Below are 19,371 nucleotides of genomic sequence, written 5' to 3' on the forward strand. Positions count from 1 at the left end.
TTTAATGAATATTGTAGTAAAGCTTAATTTTCATGTCAAACCACACAAGGGAAATTTCCAAAACCTATATGTTTTAATATTGGTGATATAATTCTTATTATTAAATGTCTTCTTTATTTGTTTAGAAATTTGGTCACCTTGGATGCTGCAGAAAATCTCTGCCATTATAATAAGAAATTAATGACACTTAGTAATGAATGCCGATATTCACATGAATGCGGGGATGCACGTATCACCCAGAGAGAAGAATCAGAAGTCCAGCAAAATCATTTAGCTACAGATAGTGATAGCATCCTGCAAAATAGAGTTCTCCAGTCTTGTGCAGACAGGTATAAACTGGAATCACCAGATGTTTCTGAGAAATGGATGAATTCTGACTCTAGTCATTCTATATCAACCAAATCCTCTCTATGTGAAGATACGGAAGGAAGAAATCAGGGAGAAATAGCAGACCAGAAGAGAGAAGACAGCAAATTAAACAGTATCCCCACGAAAAGAATCCCATTTGTGGAAACAGTAATGACAAGTTCTCTGCTGAGGAATTGCCAAAATATTGGACATCGTAATAAAATGTAAGACTTAATACATCATTTTTCTTTACATTGTATACTTTGTATTTTTTATTGATAGTATTCGTTCATGTTTTGGTAAAGGATTTAAATCACTATTGTATTTCGTATGAATTCCTTTAATTATGTTTTTATGATGTGTACAAATTATTAATTATAGTATTATGAATTTGAATTTTGGCAGGTTCTGATTTAATTAACTAGTATTTCATTGAAAATAAGTACATGTAAAGTTATTCTTTCTGCTTTCTAATCTTTAAACAATTAAAATGAATTTTTAAGAAAAAATAAAACACTCTGCTATTCTAAAAATAATATAAAGAAAACTTGCTGAATAATCAGGTAATTTCATTTTTAAAAGTATACCTTTTCATGTACCTTGTCTTTGCTTCTTGATCTCAGAATAATTTAATAAGCATCTATGCAAGTATTTGAATGCATGTGCTATAATTTTTGTTGGCATAAACAACCTATAAAGTATGCCAATATTCTTTGATATTAACCACATAAACCTCTTCCAACTATTAAATACTTTAATTTTTAATTTTTTTCTTTCAAGTTTTTATTTAAATTCCAGTTAACATACAGTATATTAGTTTCAAGTGTAGGATTTAGCGATTCATCACTTATATACAACACCTAGTGTTCATCATACAAGTACCCTCCTTAGTACACATCACCCATTTAACCCATCCCCCCACCCACCTCCTGTTCTTAATAGTTAAGAGTCTGTTTTATGGTTTGCCAACTTTTAAATACTTTTATAAAGCTAATGGCTTTAATTTTTTTATCGAACCAGTAAAGATAAATATTACTTCAGCTTGTCAACTTTTTTCTTTTTTTACTGTTGGCCTCACTGTCAAGCCAACAAAATTAAAAAAATGGTTAAATTTAGCTTTTCCTAAAATAACAGGTGCTGAATAGGGCAGAATGCAGAAAATTACAGTAGCTGACCTTATTTTTCCCAGTCTTTATTCTTTCAGAAGTTGTCAGTGTGAATGATGATTTCTTTTCTGAAAGCTATATTAAAAAGTTTGATATTGGGGCGCCTGGGTGGCGCAGTCGGTTGGGCGTCCGACTTCAGCCAGGTCACGATCTCGCGGTCCGTGAGTTCGAGCCCCGCGTCGGGCTCTGGGCTGATGGCTCAGAGCCTGGAGCCTGTTTCCGATTCTGTGTCTCCCTCTCTCTCTGCCCCTCCCCCGTTCATGCTCTGTCTCTCTCTGTCCCAAAAAATGAATAAACGTTGAAAAAAAAAATTAAAAAAAAAAAAAAAAAAAAAAGTTTGATATGCTAAAACTAAGATGTATTCCCTAGTGCAAAAATGTTTTAAATTTTCTTAAAAGTGGCTTTAATATTTCCTCCTTTATATTTCATCAGTTTATTTAATCAATTACTTTTGCTCTGTAAGGGAGGAAAAATATCATCTTTTACTTCCACCCTTCTAAGTTCTCAGCTGGTATCCCTGAAACAAAAGGTTAAATTAATAAGAAAAAAGCATAAAAATGTATTTAATATGTTTCACATGACATGGAAGTCTTCCTAAAGAAATAAGACCTGAAGAAATAGTTAAACCTGAGCATTTTCGTATCGGGTTTGACAAAGAATAGAAGGTTGTGGAAAATATAATTAGGGCAAAGGGTATAAGCTAAGTGTAGTAAACTGGGGTAAATTTAGCAAGGCCTGTTGATTCAGATTCTTCTTGTCATCCGTCTTCAGATGAGAATGCTTCTTTTCTCTGGGTACATGAAGGACACCTCTCACAGGAGGATCTTATGGCCTGCTTCTGGTGAAGGTCAAAAAGTCCTTCCTGGACATGCTGTTTCTCAAATTCCTACAGCTTAAAATATTTAGTATACCAGGATGCCATATTTTGAGGTAGCATATTCTGACCCCATCAACTCCAAACACTCCAGACCCTGCCTATTGTAATTTCATATAAACAACATTTAGAACTTCTTAATCTGTTATCAATAAAATAACTAAATGATGATAATAAGGAAGGATGGCGAACTGAAAATATAGACAAGCCAAGGTCCTAAAGAATAATGAGAAAAGAAAATGTACGCATTTACTGAACCTCACCATTCAGTGTTTCAGGAAGATTCACTGTCAGTTGTGTAGATGTTTCCTAAGTATGATTTACATGTGTTCTTATGCTAAGGGCATTTTATCATTATGATTTTTGCCAAAAAAAAAAAAAGATAATGATGGTGATGGTGATGATGGTAGGCACCTCTGATACAAGCTGTTTTTCTCAACATGGAAACATCCTACATTCAGGAAGCCCCAAAGTCATCATGTTTACCTGCTTTCAGTGTAGTAAAAAGCAGTCCTTGTGTTAGTGTAACTGAGGAAAAGATCCCTCACTGTTGTTGTTTCCCTTGGGAAATTTTGATGATGTTGGGCTGAGGAATTCAGGCACTCAATGACTGGTGAGCTTTAGAAGAAATTTACAATTACAGTCAGTGAAACTTGTATGCGTTTGTAGAAAAATACAAGATGCTGTCTGAGCTTAAATGAGTTTTCTTACAAACCTTTCACTCTTTACCAGTTATAAATGATAAATACATTTTCAGATTATTTATCAGCCAAAATACCAATTATAGTGCTTTAAAAACTCCCTAACTTGTTTCTGTTCAAAAGAAGAAAGAATGAATTGATAATTGAACAACTGAATATAAATTAAATCCATTGCAAAATTTATAGTTCTGTTTACCCTACAGAAGGACATGATTTGTTGGAATGTGATTATTTTTTCTAAGCATGTGGAGTTCAAGTAGTTTATCTTAGGTCAGAAGTTTTATCCATTAACTTTAACTTTCTATTCATAGCAAAATAGATTGAAGTCTTCTACAGGGTTTAAGTAAAATTATGATGATGATAACAATAGTGATAATAAAGCAAAATAATGATAAAAATGGTTACATCATTCCTAATTTCCCACAAATATATTACTATGAGAAAAAACAATGTGTGGTCTTGTCTGGCAGAGTTTATGACTCAATTCCACTTTGCCTTAAACTTACTAGTATGAGGAAGGAGAAAATTTCATTTGAATTGCCAATAATTATAAAATTACTGAAAACTGTCTTAATGCAAGGGATATATGCAAGAATCACTTCTCCTTCATGTGCCTTTTAAACTAAACTCTGGAATTTAAAGAGCACTTAAAACAGAATAATTAGGTACTCAGTACCTTGATAATATTCCTGCAATAATCTGGGTGGAAAAAGGGAAATTTATCCAATTAGGAAGAGTTAAAAGGTGAAGCACACTGAGAACCCACTTACTATCATTGTTATTCAAATTTTGCTAATGTTGCTGGGCAGCCTAGGGGGGTGTGGAAAAAACAAAGCATTGATTGATTCAGTGCCTGAAATTGGCAAATAGATGTAGGCTGGGAAAATGTTAGAATTTACTACTGGGTTTGTAAGGGCATGATTTAATATTTGTCATGGGCAGGGAGGGAAGTGCAGCTAGTAATAACCTCACGGGTCCTTTCTCTTACAGTGGAGGGGGCCCTCCCTTCTGTCCAACGCTAGTCTCTCCACTGTGAAGAAGATCACATCCTCTGTTGCCAACTCAGCATAGGCTCCTGCATTGTCCCTTTTTGCAACATCATCACTTTCCCCCCTTTCTACTTGATCAACATACTCTGTTATCATACAAAAATCTTGGTATTATTTTCCTCCTTAAAAGAAACAAACAAAAACCCCCTAGTCCTCACATCCCTCTCTAAGTTACTGGCCCGTTTCTCTTTTTCAGATTTGAAGGTTTTCCATACCATTTTTACCTATGTGCCTATTGTTAACAAAAGATGTTCTTATTTTAAAATAATACTTGATGCGGTTCATGTTTATACATATAGTTTATGAGGACCTCTTACCTACAACTGTTTTTATGGGTTCTAACCATGTTTTCTTTTCTCTTCTGAATAGTATGGCAGCTTTGGTAATCCAGGCACACTGGCGTGGTTACATGGTACGCAGACAGATTAATTTCTCTACAAGTCTACATACTGCTGCAGTAGGACCCCTGACATTCCAACCCAATGACTGCATCAAGAACAAAACTATTTTAAAGGAAGAAAAAAGGGAAAACACCGTGAATATCCAAGAACAGAGGGAAAAGGCTGCTATTCTTATTCAGGTTAGCTTTAATCTTTGGTGAAATAGTCCTGAGAGATGTAGTTGTCATCTTTCACTGAGTAATTCTATATAATGGACAACCCATGGATGTCAGTGATTTACAGCTACTGGATTTGCTTCTTACTTAGTTAGGTGACAGGTAGGCCATAGATTGGCTGTGCCTGTGCTTAGTATCTAGGGTGAAAGAGTAGCGTATAATTTAGAAATACATTTCTCATGACCAAGGGCCAAACTGAGCCACACAATCATGTTTAAAGCTTCTGATCAGATATGCCATTTGGCACATTTGGTAACATTTGATTAGCCATAGCAACTCTCACTTGGCCTAATCTAGACCTCTTTTTAGAAGCATGTTTAAAAATCTACTATAAATAATTGTTAAAGTTCTTCAAATACACATTTTAATGAGAAATTCAGGGAGCAAGTATTGAATAGACTTGATTCAACCTCACCAAGATCAGATTTTGAAGTGAAGTTCAACCTAATCACATTCATCCTATTATTTATTTATTCATCAAATATTTTTTAGAATCTACTATTTGTCAAGCACTATTATGGGCTTAGGAAACATAACTATAAACAAACTGTATAAGTTCTCTGCCCTCATGGAATTTACATTCTAGTGGAAGAGGCAGAACTAAAAAAATACATAAATATAAAATAAACTAAATAAATACATAAAACTAAATAATGCTAAATAAATACATAAACTAAATAAACTAAATAAATACATAATGGTACCGAATTGAAAGAGAGTAACCAAAAAATTAGTGTTTCCCTTTATCCATTCTTTCAACAAATATTTCTTGGCACAAAAATCTTACTAGCTTACATTCTGTTGGGATGTGCAGTTAGTAAATAAATATGTTAGATAGTGATAAGTACGAAGAGGAAAAATAAAGCAGGATAAACAGGACAGGAGTATCAAGGGAAAGTTTATCATTTTAGATATGATGGAAATGGAAGACCAGAAAACGTGACATTACAGTGACAGATTAAGCCATTGGCTATCTGGGAGAAGAACACTCCAGACAGTGGAATATCTGATCAAAGGCACTGATTTAGGAGCATACTGCAGTGTTTATAAAGAGCAACAAGAAGCCAGGGTGACTGGACAGTGATGGAGGGGAGAAGGGTAACACTTACAAATCATAAGTCAGTGTAAAGACTTTGGCTTGTCATCTGAATGACATGGGAAGATATTATAGGAATCTGAGCAGTAGGCTCACATGATCAAGTTTCCTTTATGTTGTGATTATACTGTAGGAAGGCAGGGGTAGAAGCAGCAAAATCAGTTAGGGGATATTACAGTAATTCAGACAAGGGATAATGGTAGCATGAGGCCAGAGTGTTGCAGTAGAAGCAGTAAGAAAATCACAGGCCAGAATATATGTTGGTTTATTTTGAAGGTAGAGCTGATAACATCAGTTCATGGGGATGTGGTGTGTAAGAGAGCGTAAGGAGTCATGGATGCCTCCAAGGTATTGGAATAACCAACTAGAGGAATAGCCTTAAAATTAAGTTGCTGGCTTTTACTAAGAAAGCCATAGTTTTCAACATTATCTTTGCTATGGTTCTAATAAATATATTCAGTATTTCAGTTGACTTAATTTGTCTGAACTGTACTCCTAAGGGCAATGCATAGACATTACTAATGCCTGAATGGTGGTGGGAGTGGGGGGGATTCAATGGATTCAAGGAAACTCTGAGGAAAAGAAAGAACCTCAGTTACTATCTCAAAATATTATTCTGCAACATGAGAAATGAATATATCATGCAGACCAAACTCCCTCCTGTCATCAGTTGATAAGGAATACTTTGTTCAGCATTGATGGTACGTGGATCTGAAACTTTTGCTTCATTCTGTTCAATGAAGAAACAGAAGTTTATCGCTTTGTGAAACAGTCTAGTTCAGGGACTGATATCTCTGATGAATGTCCTTTTGTTGAGCTTCTGTGTATCTATGACAAAAGTAAGCATAATTCAGCCTTTGCAGCTTAGAGCAAGTCTCTTTTATTGTACACCATGGTATTTAAAATCACCTGAAGTGATCTCAGTTTCATTTTCTCTTCTCTTGCGTACAGTCATCTGGTTACTTACAGCATTCGTATTAGTATGAATTCTAGACTGACTTACCATTCTAGAAAGCAGAGCACAAAGCAATAGAAAGAGCCTGGGCTTTAGAAGGAGCAAAATGAACATTTTATGATGGATGTGGTAGAGGCTGCTCTCTGCTCAATAAAACTCACATTCTCCCCTTGTTCCAAGCATACAGCCAGACTAGATATCCCACCTTCTCCTGCACTTTAGTATGGCTCCTTTTCTGAGTTCTAGTCAATACATTGTACATGAAAGACATGTACACCACCTCCATGTCTGGATCATTAAACATTGCACAGATATCCCTTCATATTCTTTTCCCTTTCTGGTTGGCTGAAATGAAGACAGGTTTTGAGGCATCCTTGACAGCTGTCTGTCAGGATTACAGAGCTAGCAAGGTCTGGATACCTGAATTACCTTATGTTAACGTTTTGCCCCATGGTCTTTCTCACCCTCTCGTTGTTTGCCAGATGATTACGAAGTAATCCTTTAGGAGAGAACAAGTGTATAGTATGTTTTGGGAATGGGAGTTGATGGGAGTTGGAGGGAAAATAGATACAATTTCTTGGCCAGGGAATTAATTTGAATATGTGAGAAACATGAATTAATTGTAGATGGATTACTGGGGAAAAGTTAAGATCTTGACAGAAACAAATAAGCTAGAAGATGAATCTGAACATCTATAATACCTTTATTTCTCATAAACTGATCAGAGATGGCTGGAGGAAAGTATCTATATATACCACACCAGAAAGACACACATTATATATTGTACTCTAGAGCTTTGGAGAAGTCCTGTCCCTGATGAGTTGGGCTGGATCTGTTGTGAACCACAGTGAGCTGATCCTTATTATTGAAAGCCTGGATTTAAGTTTCCCTTTATACCCTGTTTTGCCTAGGTCTCCATGTCACCTTGATATCTTCTGTAACCAACCCACATCTCCCCACTCATCACTAGACTATTTGAAACAAATCCCAGATACCATTTCTTTTGTAAATATTTCAGTATGAATTTCTATAAGACCTATTGCTTTAAGTAGAACTACATTACCAACCAAAAATTGAAACTTATTTTTCAATATCACCAAATATCAAATCAATATTCAAATTTATATTGTTTTATCAATGTTTGTTTACAGATTTTTCTTAAAATACAAATAAAGTCATCACTTTGCCTTTGGTTTAAATAATACTTAGAAGTCTTTTAAATACATAGTAACCCCCTCTCTTTTTTCCTTACAGTTTATTAAAGAAACTAGGTCTTTTCTCCTGTAGTTTTCTGCTTTCTGAGTTTTGCCAAATGTATCCCCATAGCATCACATACATGTTTCTTGGTTCCTTCTTTTTCTGTAAGCTGACAGTAGGTTATAAAATTTGCTATTATTTTGGGTTTTTTTGTTTTGTTTTGTTTTGTTTTGTTTTTTATCAAGAATACTTCAGGGGCGCCTGGGTGGCTCAGTCAGTTAAGTGTCTGACTTCAGCTCAGGTCATGATCTCATGGTTCATGAGTTTGAGCCCCATATCGAGCTCTGTGCTGACAGCTCAAAGCCTGGATGGAGCCTGCTTCGGTTTCTGTGTCTCCCTCTCTCTCTGCCCCTCCCCTGCTCGTGCTCTCTCTCTTTCTCAAAAATGAATAAACATTTTTTAAAAAAGTTTAAAAAATGAATACCTCTAAGTGGTTGTATGTATTACAGTGAAGAAGCACCTAATGTCTAGTTGCCTCTCTTTTAGGAATATTAGTGACCATTGATAATAATTGCCTAGGTCAATTCTTGTAAATAGTTTGCAAAATATTGATACTCTATGTGTAATTTCTTCATTTTTAAACAAAAAATGTCTATAGAGAGAAACTTTGTTTAATTGACTATGTAGTTTACCTTGAGGTGCAATTCACTGGAAAGGCAGGTTAAATGCTTGATGCTTTTTTACCAAGTTTTAGATTAATAAGGTTTCCCAGTATCCTTCAGCGGTCACCATAATGTGTTCTATCATAATATACACATAAAATTTTTAAATATATGATGTTTAATTCCATTGCAAATTTACTCTTACTGATGCTCAAATTGTCCCTCATTTGGCCAGGTTAGCTTCAAATTAGCTTTGGTGATACAATTCAGTAGTTTTTAAAAACTTCCCTTGCTTTCTAATGTGCCATTATGTTTCAGGTTCATTTTGCTTACATTTTATGCCAGGCCTAGATTCAGACATTGCCCCAAAGATCTTTGGTTCCTTTAATGGGGATAATATTTAGAAACCCAGCCTGGGTTTAGGAGTGAATTAGGATCTTAGAGGTGTTGTTGTTACTGGTATGGTCATGGTTTCTAGATGTTTTTTCATTATACGGAGCTTACAAATACATATTTTTAAGAAAAAGTATACCATGGGTTCATACTGACATTTTAATATTAAATTTAGGACTACAGGATTTTTACTTATTCGATTTTATATTTGCATCTTTTTTCTTCTATGGAAATTTCTGGTTCCCAATAACATTAACATAATTGTTCTTTATTTTTTTCCTCCTTTTCACTTTCATTTCTGTGTGTGTGTGTGTGTGTGTGTGTGTGTGTGTGTGTGTGTATCTGTGTTTGTATCTGTGTACACATGCACATACTTAGTGAAAATAAATAAGGACCATACAAATAAGAAAAAAAAAACAGGCTATTTATTCAGAGACTGCTATAGCAAGGGACTCAGCCACTATCAGTTGCCTTTGGCATAGTCTCAAAGGCAGGGGGAAGAGTAGGAAACCTTTAGTGGAGAAAGAGAGAGAGAAAAAAAGATCTTCAGGTATGGTCTAATTGGAGGGTTTGGGGAGGGGGAAGGTATTAAAGTGGGCAGCTAGAAAGTAGGACATATTGTGTGATTGGTTGGGAAGCTTATTTGGCTAGCTTTGGTTGATCCTGAGTTGGAAGTAGGGACAAAAGTAGGGAGGCTGACAGTCATTGACAAAATCTTGACCATTCTTGGCTACTTGTTGCCGAGGTTGTGGTTTGGCTTTCAAGGCTAGTTGCTGCAGAGGTTATGAGTGACTTCTATTGTCATGTATGTTCTGGCTATTGTCCATATATTCCAGTTCTCCATATATAGATTTTCCATGATAACAATACCAATATTATTACTAACAATATGATTATTGAAAACATATTTAAGGTATCTTCTGTAGTTAAATTTGTCTTTTGAGTATGTTTGACTAGGAATAAATATATTTTAAAGTCACTTTAAATAACTTCCGTGTGTATATGCCCCCAGCATAAAATATATTTTTGTATCTCTTCAGGACTTCCTTTTTATTTCATATTTGTTTGTTTTATAGTTATCTTATGCATGTGCACAGTTCCAAAGTCAAATCTAAGAAAGGTATATTCAGAGAAGTCTGGTTTCTGTTGCTATATCTTGCATCCTATTTTCTGCCTCTATACTTAATTATTTTTAAAATTAATTTCATAACTTTTATTTGTAAATATTAACAACCACATATATGAATATATTTGAGTGTATATGTTTATATAAATTATGTATTTATTGTATATTTATATGCAAAGTTGCATAAAAATGGCAGCATAGAATATACACTTGTTTCTATCTTGTTTTTTTATCCTTAATGGATCTTAGATCTCACTCCCTAGTAGTATATAAAAGTACTTATTTAAAAGCTACAGAGTTCTTGGAGTTATAGTTAGGAAAGCTTTCTCGACTCCAAGATTATTAAGGAATCTGAATGATTTTAATTCTATTTTTATGTGCTTAGTTTATTTAAAAATGAAATTAGTTAATAGTTATGGGAAAAGATTATACCTTTCTAATATGGCCATTTGTATATGTTGAAATTTTCCTAAATGTGTGTTAGTTTATTTTATACACAATTATTTGAAAATGAGAAAAATTGGTTTCCTTTGTATCTCTTTCTTCTTAGTTTAGAATGGGTCCTGGAGGAATTGTCAGATAATTGATTGGTTGACCTACATGTGCAGTTGAGGGAGTTTTAAAGATTCTTTTCTGCTTACCACAAGGAAAGTCTCCTGAGATTCAGAACTTTAGACACATGCAGTTGTTTAATTTATCTTACAGTTTTAAGTGTCACATAAAGTTCAAAAAACAGATTATTGAGCCATTAAACTAAGGGCTTAGATGTTTTATCTTCCTAATGGGATAACACAGAGAATCTGGTTTGTAGTTTGATCTATAACCTTGTATAACATGCTTTAAATTTTTGTTTAGGCAGTTTGGAAGGGCTTCCTTTTGCGAAAGAAACTGACAACAGCTTTAGAGGCTATTAAGAATGAAGAATCTGAAGAAGAATATGAAGAAATAAATTTGGAGGATTTTACATTTGATGAAGTAAGTACCAACCACAACGTATAAATATAGGTCTTAAAAATGTTTAGTATACTGTTTTGGAGCTAAATCAGTTTTTAAGATTTTTATCCTCTTAACACTATGTCATAGATTATTTTAAACAACACTTGAAAAGGTATGCTTCTGATTTCTTAATATCCTCTTTATTTACTCTACAAGCATGTACAGTATGTGACTGTGCTCCGAGAATATTAACAAGAGTTTGTGTGTACTCTTTGACAAAATGATTTGCACAATGTTTTGTTTATCAGTTATCCTTCATTAAATACAACTCTGAGCTTATGTATGCCCTGCTCAACAGTCTTTTGTAGTTCTTTGTTGCCTCGCAAAATGAGAACACCCTCTATATTGTTCATGTAAGAGTCCACAGTAAGGTACCAAAGTGTAAAGACATCCATACCACTTCTGTGACTTCCAAATGCTCCAACCAAATCGAGCACTGTTTTATCATACAGAGCACTAGCCTTTTACATTAGTTTTACTCACTCTGTTTCCTCTTCTCTAGACAGTTACACCCACATAAACACCACTCTGATGAAGATGTAAAACATATGAACATCTCCAGACTTCCTCATGCCTCTGCAGTATTCATACCTCCATCATCATAGATTAGTTTTCCCTATTTTGAACTTCCTATAGGTGGAATCATACAGTATGTAATCTTATTATTTCATGTAATATTATGTCCATAAGATTTATCTATGTTGTTGAGTATAGTTGTATATATACCAATCTTAAAAATACCCACTTTTTGGTGCACTTGGATGGCTCAGTCAGTTAGTTAAGTGTCCAACTCTGGATTTCAGCTCAGGTCATGATCTCCTAATTTGTTGGATTGAGCCTAGGGTTGGGCACTGTCCTGACAGTGCGGAACCTTCTTGGGATTCTCTCTCTCCCTCTCTGCTCCTCCTTGGCTTGTGCACACACAGGTGTGTACATGCTGTCTCTCTCTCTCTCTCAAAAAAATAAGTAAATAAATAAAAAGAAAATACCCACTTTTTATCTATTATTTGAGTACGGTACTTTTTAAATCTATTATTTGAACACACCATTTTTTTATTTGAATACATACACTTTGAATAGTAATCTATTCTACTATTGGAAGATATTTGTTGTTAATTCTAGTATTGCCTATTAAAGCTAAATGCTATGAACATTCTTGTGCATGTCTTCTGATGTACATAGTCACATTTCTTTTAGGAATAGAATTTCTGGGCCTTAACATTCACCTGTGTTTAGTTGATAGTGCCTAATGGTATTCCAAAGTGATTATATCAGTTCATAGCCCTATCAGAAGAATATGGGTGTTTTAGAGGAGCTCTATCTTCACAACACTTTGTATTTTCATGTCTTTTTCTTCCATTCCAGTAGGTGTGTGGTGGTATAGCTATTGTTGTTTTAATTTTCATCTGTCATAGTTAATAATTTTGAATACCTTTTAAAATGCATATTGGCCATTTAGATATTCACTTTTGTGATATGATCAAGTGTTTGTGTATTTTTTCATTGGGTTGTATATCTTTTCTTCTTATTGATTTGTAGAAGTTCTATATATATTCTGAATACTACTCTCTTTTCCCTTGCAAATATTCTAACCTCTGTGGCTTACCTTTTCACTGTCTTTATGGTTAATTTTAATGAACAGAATGTTTCTAATTTCAAATAAAAAAATTAATTGTTGTGCTATATGAGAAATCTTTGCTTACTTCTAGATCATTAAGATATTCTAGAAACTTTATAGCTTTCAGCATTTAAATCTAGATGCACCTGGAATTAATTTTTGTTTATAGTGTGAAGGAGGGGTCATGTTCTTCTTGGGTCAAATGAATCTATAAATCAACTTGGGAGAAATAATATTTTTTAGTCTATTACTTTTTAAAATCCATGAACATAGACTATCCCACAATTTATGTAAGCCATTAAAAATCTCTGTAAAAATGCTTTGTAGGTTTCATCATAGAGGTCTTGTACATTTTTGGTTAGATTTATCAGATATTTTCTGATATTATATTTTTGTATATTGACCTTATATTCAGCCACTTTGTTAAAATCACTTATTAATTTTAGTAGGTTATCTCTCAGGTCTTTGGCATTCTGTATACACATCATGTCATCTGAGAACAATTACAATTTTTTTTCCAATTCTTATGCCTTTTATTTGTTTTGTTTGTGCATTTGTTTGTTTTTGATTTACTATTTCCGGTAAAATGTTGAATAGTGGTGATATTAGTTTTCATCATTTTCTAACTTCTGGTCTTTGGGTGAAAGCTTTCAGTATTCCACCACTAAGTAAGAGTTTTAATATAGGTTTCTTGTAGAAACTCTATATTTGATTAAGGAAATTACTTTCCTTAACATATTTTTACCATTCCAAGAGGTTAATATGATGATGATGATGATGATGATGATGATGATGATTTCATATATGAGTTCGATTTTATCAAATACTTTTTATGCATATAACAGTGATTTTCAAACTTTAACTCTTATATTCTTAGAATAAACCAACTTAGCTGTAATGTATTGTCTTTTTTATTATCTCTGAATTTGGCTTACTAGTATTTGTTTAGAATTTTTGCATTTATATTCAAGAAGAACTTGGATGTATAAATTTTCTTTTTTATAAAACTGTTAATTTAGATTTTGGTATCAAAGTTATGTTGGCCATATACATTTCATTGGGAAATGTTTCCTCTGTTTTGTTTTCTGAAAGAGTTTGATGTAATATTGATTTTATTTGTTTCTTAAAAATGTGTCTCAGCATATAATATATTTGGGGAAATGTTCCATGAGCATTTGAAAAGAATTTTAAGTATATTGTTACTAAAATCACAGTTATTTCAAGTTTATTAATTATGGTTTTAAAAAATTCTGAGTCCTCAGTGACTTTGGGAGGAAGAATTCTGTTATTGACCGAAGAATGCTAAAGTCTCTTACTATGATTGTGGGTTTCTCTAAATGAACTTATAGTTCTGTCAAATTTTGCCTCATACTTTGAAGCTACATTATTAGGGCATCACATTTTGTATAGGAAGTGATTGATCATTGACCATTTCATCATAATAAAATTCCCTTGTTTAACTCTAGGTTCCCTCTTTAACCAAATGCCTTAGTGGCTACTTCCTCTGATATTTCATACCTACAACAACTTTCTTTTGGCTGGTAATTTTATAGTAATAGATATTTTTCTAACCATTCCCATTTAACATTTCTGTGTTTTATATTTAAAATTATTATCTCATAAAAGACTATAATTAGGTTTTGCTTATTTTTATATTCCATTCTGATAGTATTTCATTAACATATTCAAATTATTTTAATATTTTTTATAGAATATAATTAGATTTATCAATACCATCTTTGTATGAGTTTTTTGTTTGTCGTATGTATTCTATGTATATTTTTTTAGGTTTTTATTGCCCTCTCTTGCATGAATCAAGTTTTTGTTTGTTTTCCTTTTCCCCCCTTCATTAGCTTGTTGGTTTGTGGTTATGTTTTTCCATGCACTTCATTTTTTTCCTGCATTAACATGCTTCCATCTATCTGCATTTATTTTCCTTCCCTGAAGGATTTGTTTTAGTAATTATTTAACTTCAGATGCGTTTTTTATCATTTGAACACTTCTTTTACTTTAAAACTTGAAAGATATCTTCTCTAGGCATAGAATTCTAGGTAAAGTTTTTGTGTTTAAAGATGTTATTTCATTAGCTTCTGGCTTTCATAGACTCCGTTGAAAAGTCAGTACTAAATCTTAATTTTCTTCTCTGAAGATATCCTTCCACTCCTGGACTACTTTTAAGGTTCATTTTCTGTGTTTGTTTTTCAGCAAAGGTGTGATTTTCTTTGTATTTACTCTGTTTGTAGTAAGGAGGTTGAATGGCTTCTTGAATCTGTGGTTTATGTCTTTTACCAGTTTTGGAAATTTCTTGGCCAAGTATTTCAAACATTTAATCTTTTTCATTATTTCTCTTCTTTGAGGTAAAGTGCTTCCAAAAATGTATATGTTAGAATTTCTCATCATTTCACATTAGACTTTTCAACTCTGTTTTGAATTGTTATCTATTTGTGTGTGTGTGTGCTTCTGTGTTTTAATTTGCATGTTTTTTACTGACCTATCTTGTAGTTCACTAATTGTCTCTCTTGAGTTACCTAAGAATTTGTAGCCTATATTTTGAATTCTTAATTTTAGTTATTCCATTTTTTTATAGTTTCAGAATTTCTACTTATTTATTGTAAATTCTAGTTAAATGTTGAAGTTTCCTATCATCTTCTATATTTTCTTGAATATACAAAGTATGGTATTTAAAAAATTTTCTCGGTTAATTGCAACATCTGGATCACTTGTAGGTTTATTTCTATTGACTGTTTATCTCTTGTATTTTGAGTTAGTTCTCCTTTTTGGCATTCAATCTTTGATTAAGTATCAGACATGAATGAAAAAAGTGTAAAGAGCCCAAAAGGTGTTTTCTTTCTCTAAAGAGGATTTAATTTGAATCTTGCAGGCAGATATTGTATGGAAGAGTTTCTTTGAGGCTTATTTTCAAGCTTTATTGACTGGTCTTTTTCTGGTTTCTCTTGGGGGCTGATCTAATATGGTGTCTCAACTAAGAGTGACATATTTACCAGGTTACCCTCACCTTGTTTGTCCCTCGATTCTAACCCCCTTCTTCACAGCATCCAGTGACTGAAGAAGTTCCTTTTCAGCTTTTTAGTACAATAGGTATTCCTATTGCCCTTTGATTCTATGTGTCTCTCCTATACATATTCTACATGGTGTTGGAAAACACATGAAGGGGAATTTTATACATTACTTTGAGCTCACATTTCTGTGGCTCTTTTCTCTTGAGGATCTTAGTCCAATCCTAACTACCTTGGCATCCCTGCACTTTAACTTCTGTGTCCTCATTCCAGTGAAACTGCTACAAGAAACTTCATATTTCTGCTTGGCTTCTTTTTCCTGTTAATAAAATTAAGAATTTTCTTGAGGGAAAATGTGGAGGGAAATATAGAATTCATATCAGCATGACACTCTACTTTCTAGAATCTTGGCTTTTTAAGTCCTCGATGCTTTGATTACCCTTGTGTGCCTTCAGCTCCTTTTTAAATGTAATAATTATAGATGTTCTCAGGATAATTTTAATTCTAATTAAAGCTATGCCAGAATGAAATGGACAGAATGAAATTTTTATAAATGAGTATTTCAGGTCAGTAGTTATCTTAAATATTTCAGGAATTGTTCTCACCACAATGAAGAAAACAGGTAAGATCCCTAACCTCACAGAGCTTACATTTAACTTGAAGTGATAAACAGTGAGTAAATACATAAATATATAGAATGCTATAAAAATACATTTTTACCTCTTTTTCATTGGCACCGCTTTATTTTATTATTTTTTTGAAATTAAGAAAGATGTGCCTTTTTTTGAAAACTAAACATATAAATCATTAATAGAAAAGATCTCAAAGTTAGCCATTTGAAAAGCTTGGCATCAAAACTTCTTACCATTCATCTTCTAGGAAGTTAGTAATATGTAATGACTTTATTGTACAATTTGGGAAATTAAATGCTTCTCTTGAGTCTTTAGGATTATTTATGCTCATTACTTAACAGTAATGAGTATCATAACAGGCTATGAAAGTACTGTGATGGCTAATGAATTATAGGTTTGAGTGACAATGTAGTATCAACCACTTTCCATGAGTTACATAGTTTTTCTTTTTATATACTTCTGAACATCAATGCCAAATTGCAGAGGGTACATGTGTCTTTTCTCCGTTTCTTTCTCTTCTTTGCTAATTGCTTATTTCACCTTAGGCATTTAATATATTGAATATGAAAACATTTACAAATTAATACTTATTTCTTTCCTATTTTCCTTTCCAATGAGTTAACAACCATTAAGTAGCAGTCTAGGAATAAAGAACAACAAACTTTTAACTACTGCATTACAGCTGCTGAAAAGATCATGACTAGTCACTTAATAAGAAGGTATCAATGACTGGCAAGTGCAGTGTGGAAATTACCTAAAATGAACAGGCAGAGATAGAGACATGGGGACTGAGGATTCAGTGAATGCATCAAACAGCGTCACCACTTTATTTGAAAATCATCTTACAACTTAAGATGTCATGATTAAATGACTGTGGAGTCCCTGTATCAGAATGTCTGTATGCTGGCAGAAGAAATAAGACATTTATTACTTGTCACATCAGGCAGGAGGAGCTTAGTGCTCCTATCTGTTCCCCTTTGCCCCCAAGTTGCACAGGGAGGAATCCAAAGAATTCCCCCCTAGGAATCCGAAGCCTAGGAAACCTTATATTTTAAAAAGGGCTACTACCAAACCTTTCCACTCCATGATCCAGAGGAAATGATTATCTTAATTATACCAGACAGCAAAGAAACTTTTCCTTCTGCCCCAGAGGGAAACACTAGAAGACTATCTCCATCTTCTGAGTCTATTAGCTATAGTAACATCTTTGAAAAGATAGTCCAGAACAACAACTCTTGTACGTTAGGCAGAAATGTTAGAAACCTATAAAAAAAATTGTCTCCCAATGATATGTAGTCCTTGTGTATACATGGCAAATTTTCCCATAAGACCCACTCTAGTAGGTCCCCCCGAATAATCGGACAGAAGCCAGGACAAAATCCATTGGGTTATCCTCATAATGCATTTATTAAGGTTATCAATTAAACTTATTATATAATAATAATATATATTATATATATAATAAGGTTATTTATTAAGGCTATCAATAGCCCAGGTATTTTCTCTTTAAGTTTCTGTACTGACTCCAACTAGGGGCTTTAATCCAGGTACAGCTGGAAGTATTAGCTACTGCACAGACTCTTGGGCTTCAAGGAAGAAGTTTAAATTCTGCCATCTAAAACAACCCTGGCCAGTGAGTCAAAACTGACTTGAATGTTTTCTAGTGGTGTTTTCTTAAACATTTGAAGATGATTTATGGCCAGAACACCTTCCAGGTGGCATTTGTCCATCCCATGGGATGACTGAGAATGGGTATAGGGAAACGTCTAGTGTGGTACAGGTGGTACAGGTTCTGGGGCTATCCCTTGATATCCTGATCAACTTCTCTGTAATGTTAAGGGGAATCACTATCACACTGTGGTCACAGCCTTCTGGAAAGGAATGGCAGACCCAGCAATAAGTTAAATTTAAGGTTCTTGCAGCCACTTGGAAGGGCCATACAGTACATTTTCTTGTGGAAGAAGGCTTCAGGGGTAGTTCTGAAGGACAAAAAATTATCCATGCCCCCCCTTTCCTCTACCTCTCAGAATGTAAGGTGTTCATTTCAAAGATGCTGGGTGGTGGTTATCCTCCACCCCCTCAAAATTCAAGTGTCCCGTTGCAGTAAATGCAACCTCACTTTTTTTTTCCTAATCATTCTCCATTCACACCTAGACCTTTTGAGTGGAAGGTTTAGGACAAGAGGAATAAATTCATTTTTAGAAAACTTAGCCAGGATTAAATTTGTATACCTTAAATCTCCTTTGGCCAGGCTGTGCCGTGAGGATGAGGATGTGCCAATCATGCTGGTCTGGGACTCACTGTTAGGGAAGAGGAATATGCATCGTGCCCAGGAATTGTCAGGACAGAATCCTGAGTTGTCAAAGCAGGTCTGTCTTAACCTCGGTACAGTTTTTCCTACTCATTGCCTAGGAAGTAGCTGCAAGGGTATGATCCTTTCTGGGGACAGTCACATTAACTGCCTTATCAGCGTGTTTGAATGGAAGGAAGTAAGACTGGTGGAGTCAGACTATCAGCTCATTGTTGAATAGCTTTTGTGATAAAAGGCAGTACCTGTCAGACTCCAATGGTCCAGAAAACCGTAAAATTATACAGACAAATTTCAAGGCCCACAGTTAATATGGCAAAGTCACCTGGCAACCTGAAAAGATATCAACAGTAAGGTATTGAAAGTTTAATGTAGTCAATTTTTCAATAGCAGACAGGGGCAAGGATCCATGCAATGTTACCTCTTTCACCATAGATGAAGGGGTAAATTTAGTAGAAGTAATGGGGCACCTGGGTGGCTCAGTCAGTTAAGCATCTGACTCTTGATTTCAGCTCAGGTCATGATCCCACAGTTTGTTAATTAGAGCCCTGCATCAAGCTTTGCACTGATAGTGTGGAACCTGCTTGGGATTCTCTCTCTCTCTCTCTCTCTCTCTC

The 19,371-nt window shown here is 34.2% G+C and overlaps 1 protein-coding gene across 10 annotated transcripts in view; it reads left to right on the forward strand.

Moving 5' to 3' along the window:
• Positions 1-19,371, forward strand: part of LRRIQ1 (leucine rich repeats and IQ motif containing 1) — a 232,535-nt gene that overhangs the window by 82,713 nt on the left and 130,451 nt on the right. For 8 of the 10 annotated variants that reach the window (XR_007154269.1, XR_007154268.1, XR_007154271.1 and 5 more), the window contains exons 16-18: positions 126-572; positions 4,508-4,718; positions 11,039-11,158. Coding sequence is in view for 7 of the 10 variants with exons in the window: in XM_047868661.1 (XP_047724617.1) it covers positions 126-572; positions 4,508-4,718; positions 11,039-11,158 (778 nt within the window). In the remaining 3 variants the exon portion in view is untranslated. Of the gene's footprint in view, positions 1-125; positions 573-4,507; positions 4,719-11,038; positions 11,159-18,697; positions 18,755-19,371 lie in introns of those variants that run through there. The other 2 variants (XM_047868666.1, XM_047868667.1) reach the window with 2 other exon arrangements.

The sequence above is a fragment of the Prionailurus viverrinus genome, chromosome B4, assembly GCF_022837055.1.
Source record: "Prionailurus viverrinus isolate Anna chromosome B4, UM_Priviv_1.0, whole genome shotgun sequence".
NCBI classification, from domain to species: Eukaryota; Metazoa; Chordata; class Mammalia; order Carnivora; family Felidae; genus Prionailurus; species Prionailurus viverrinus.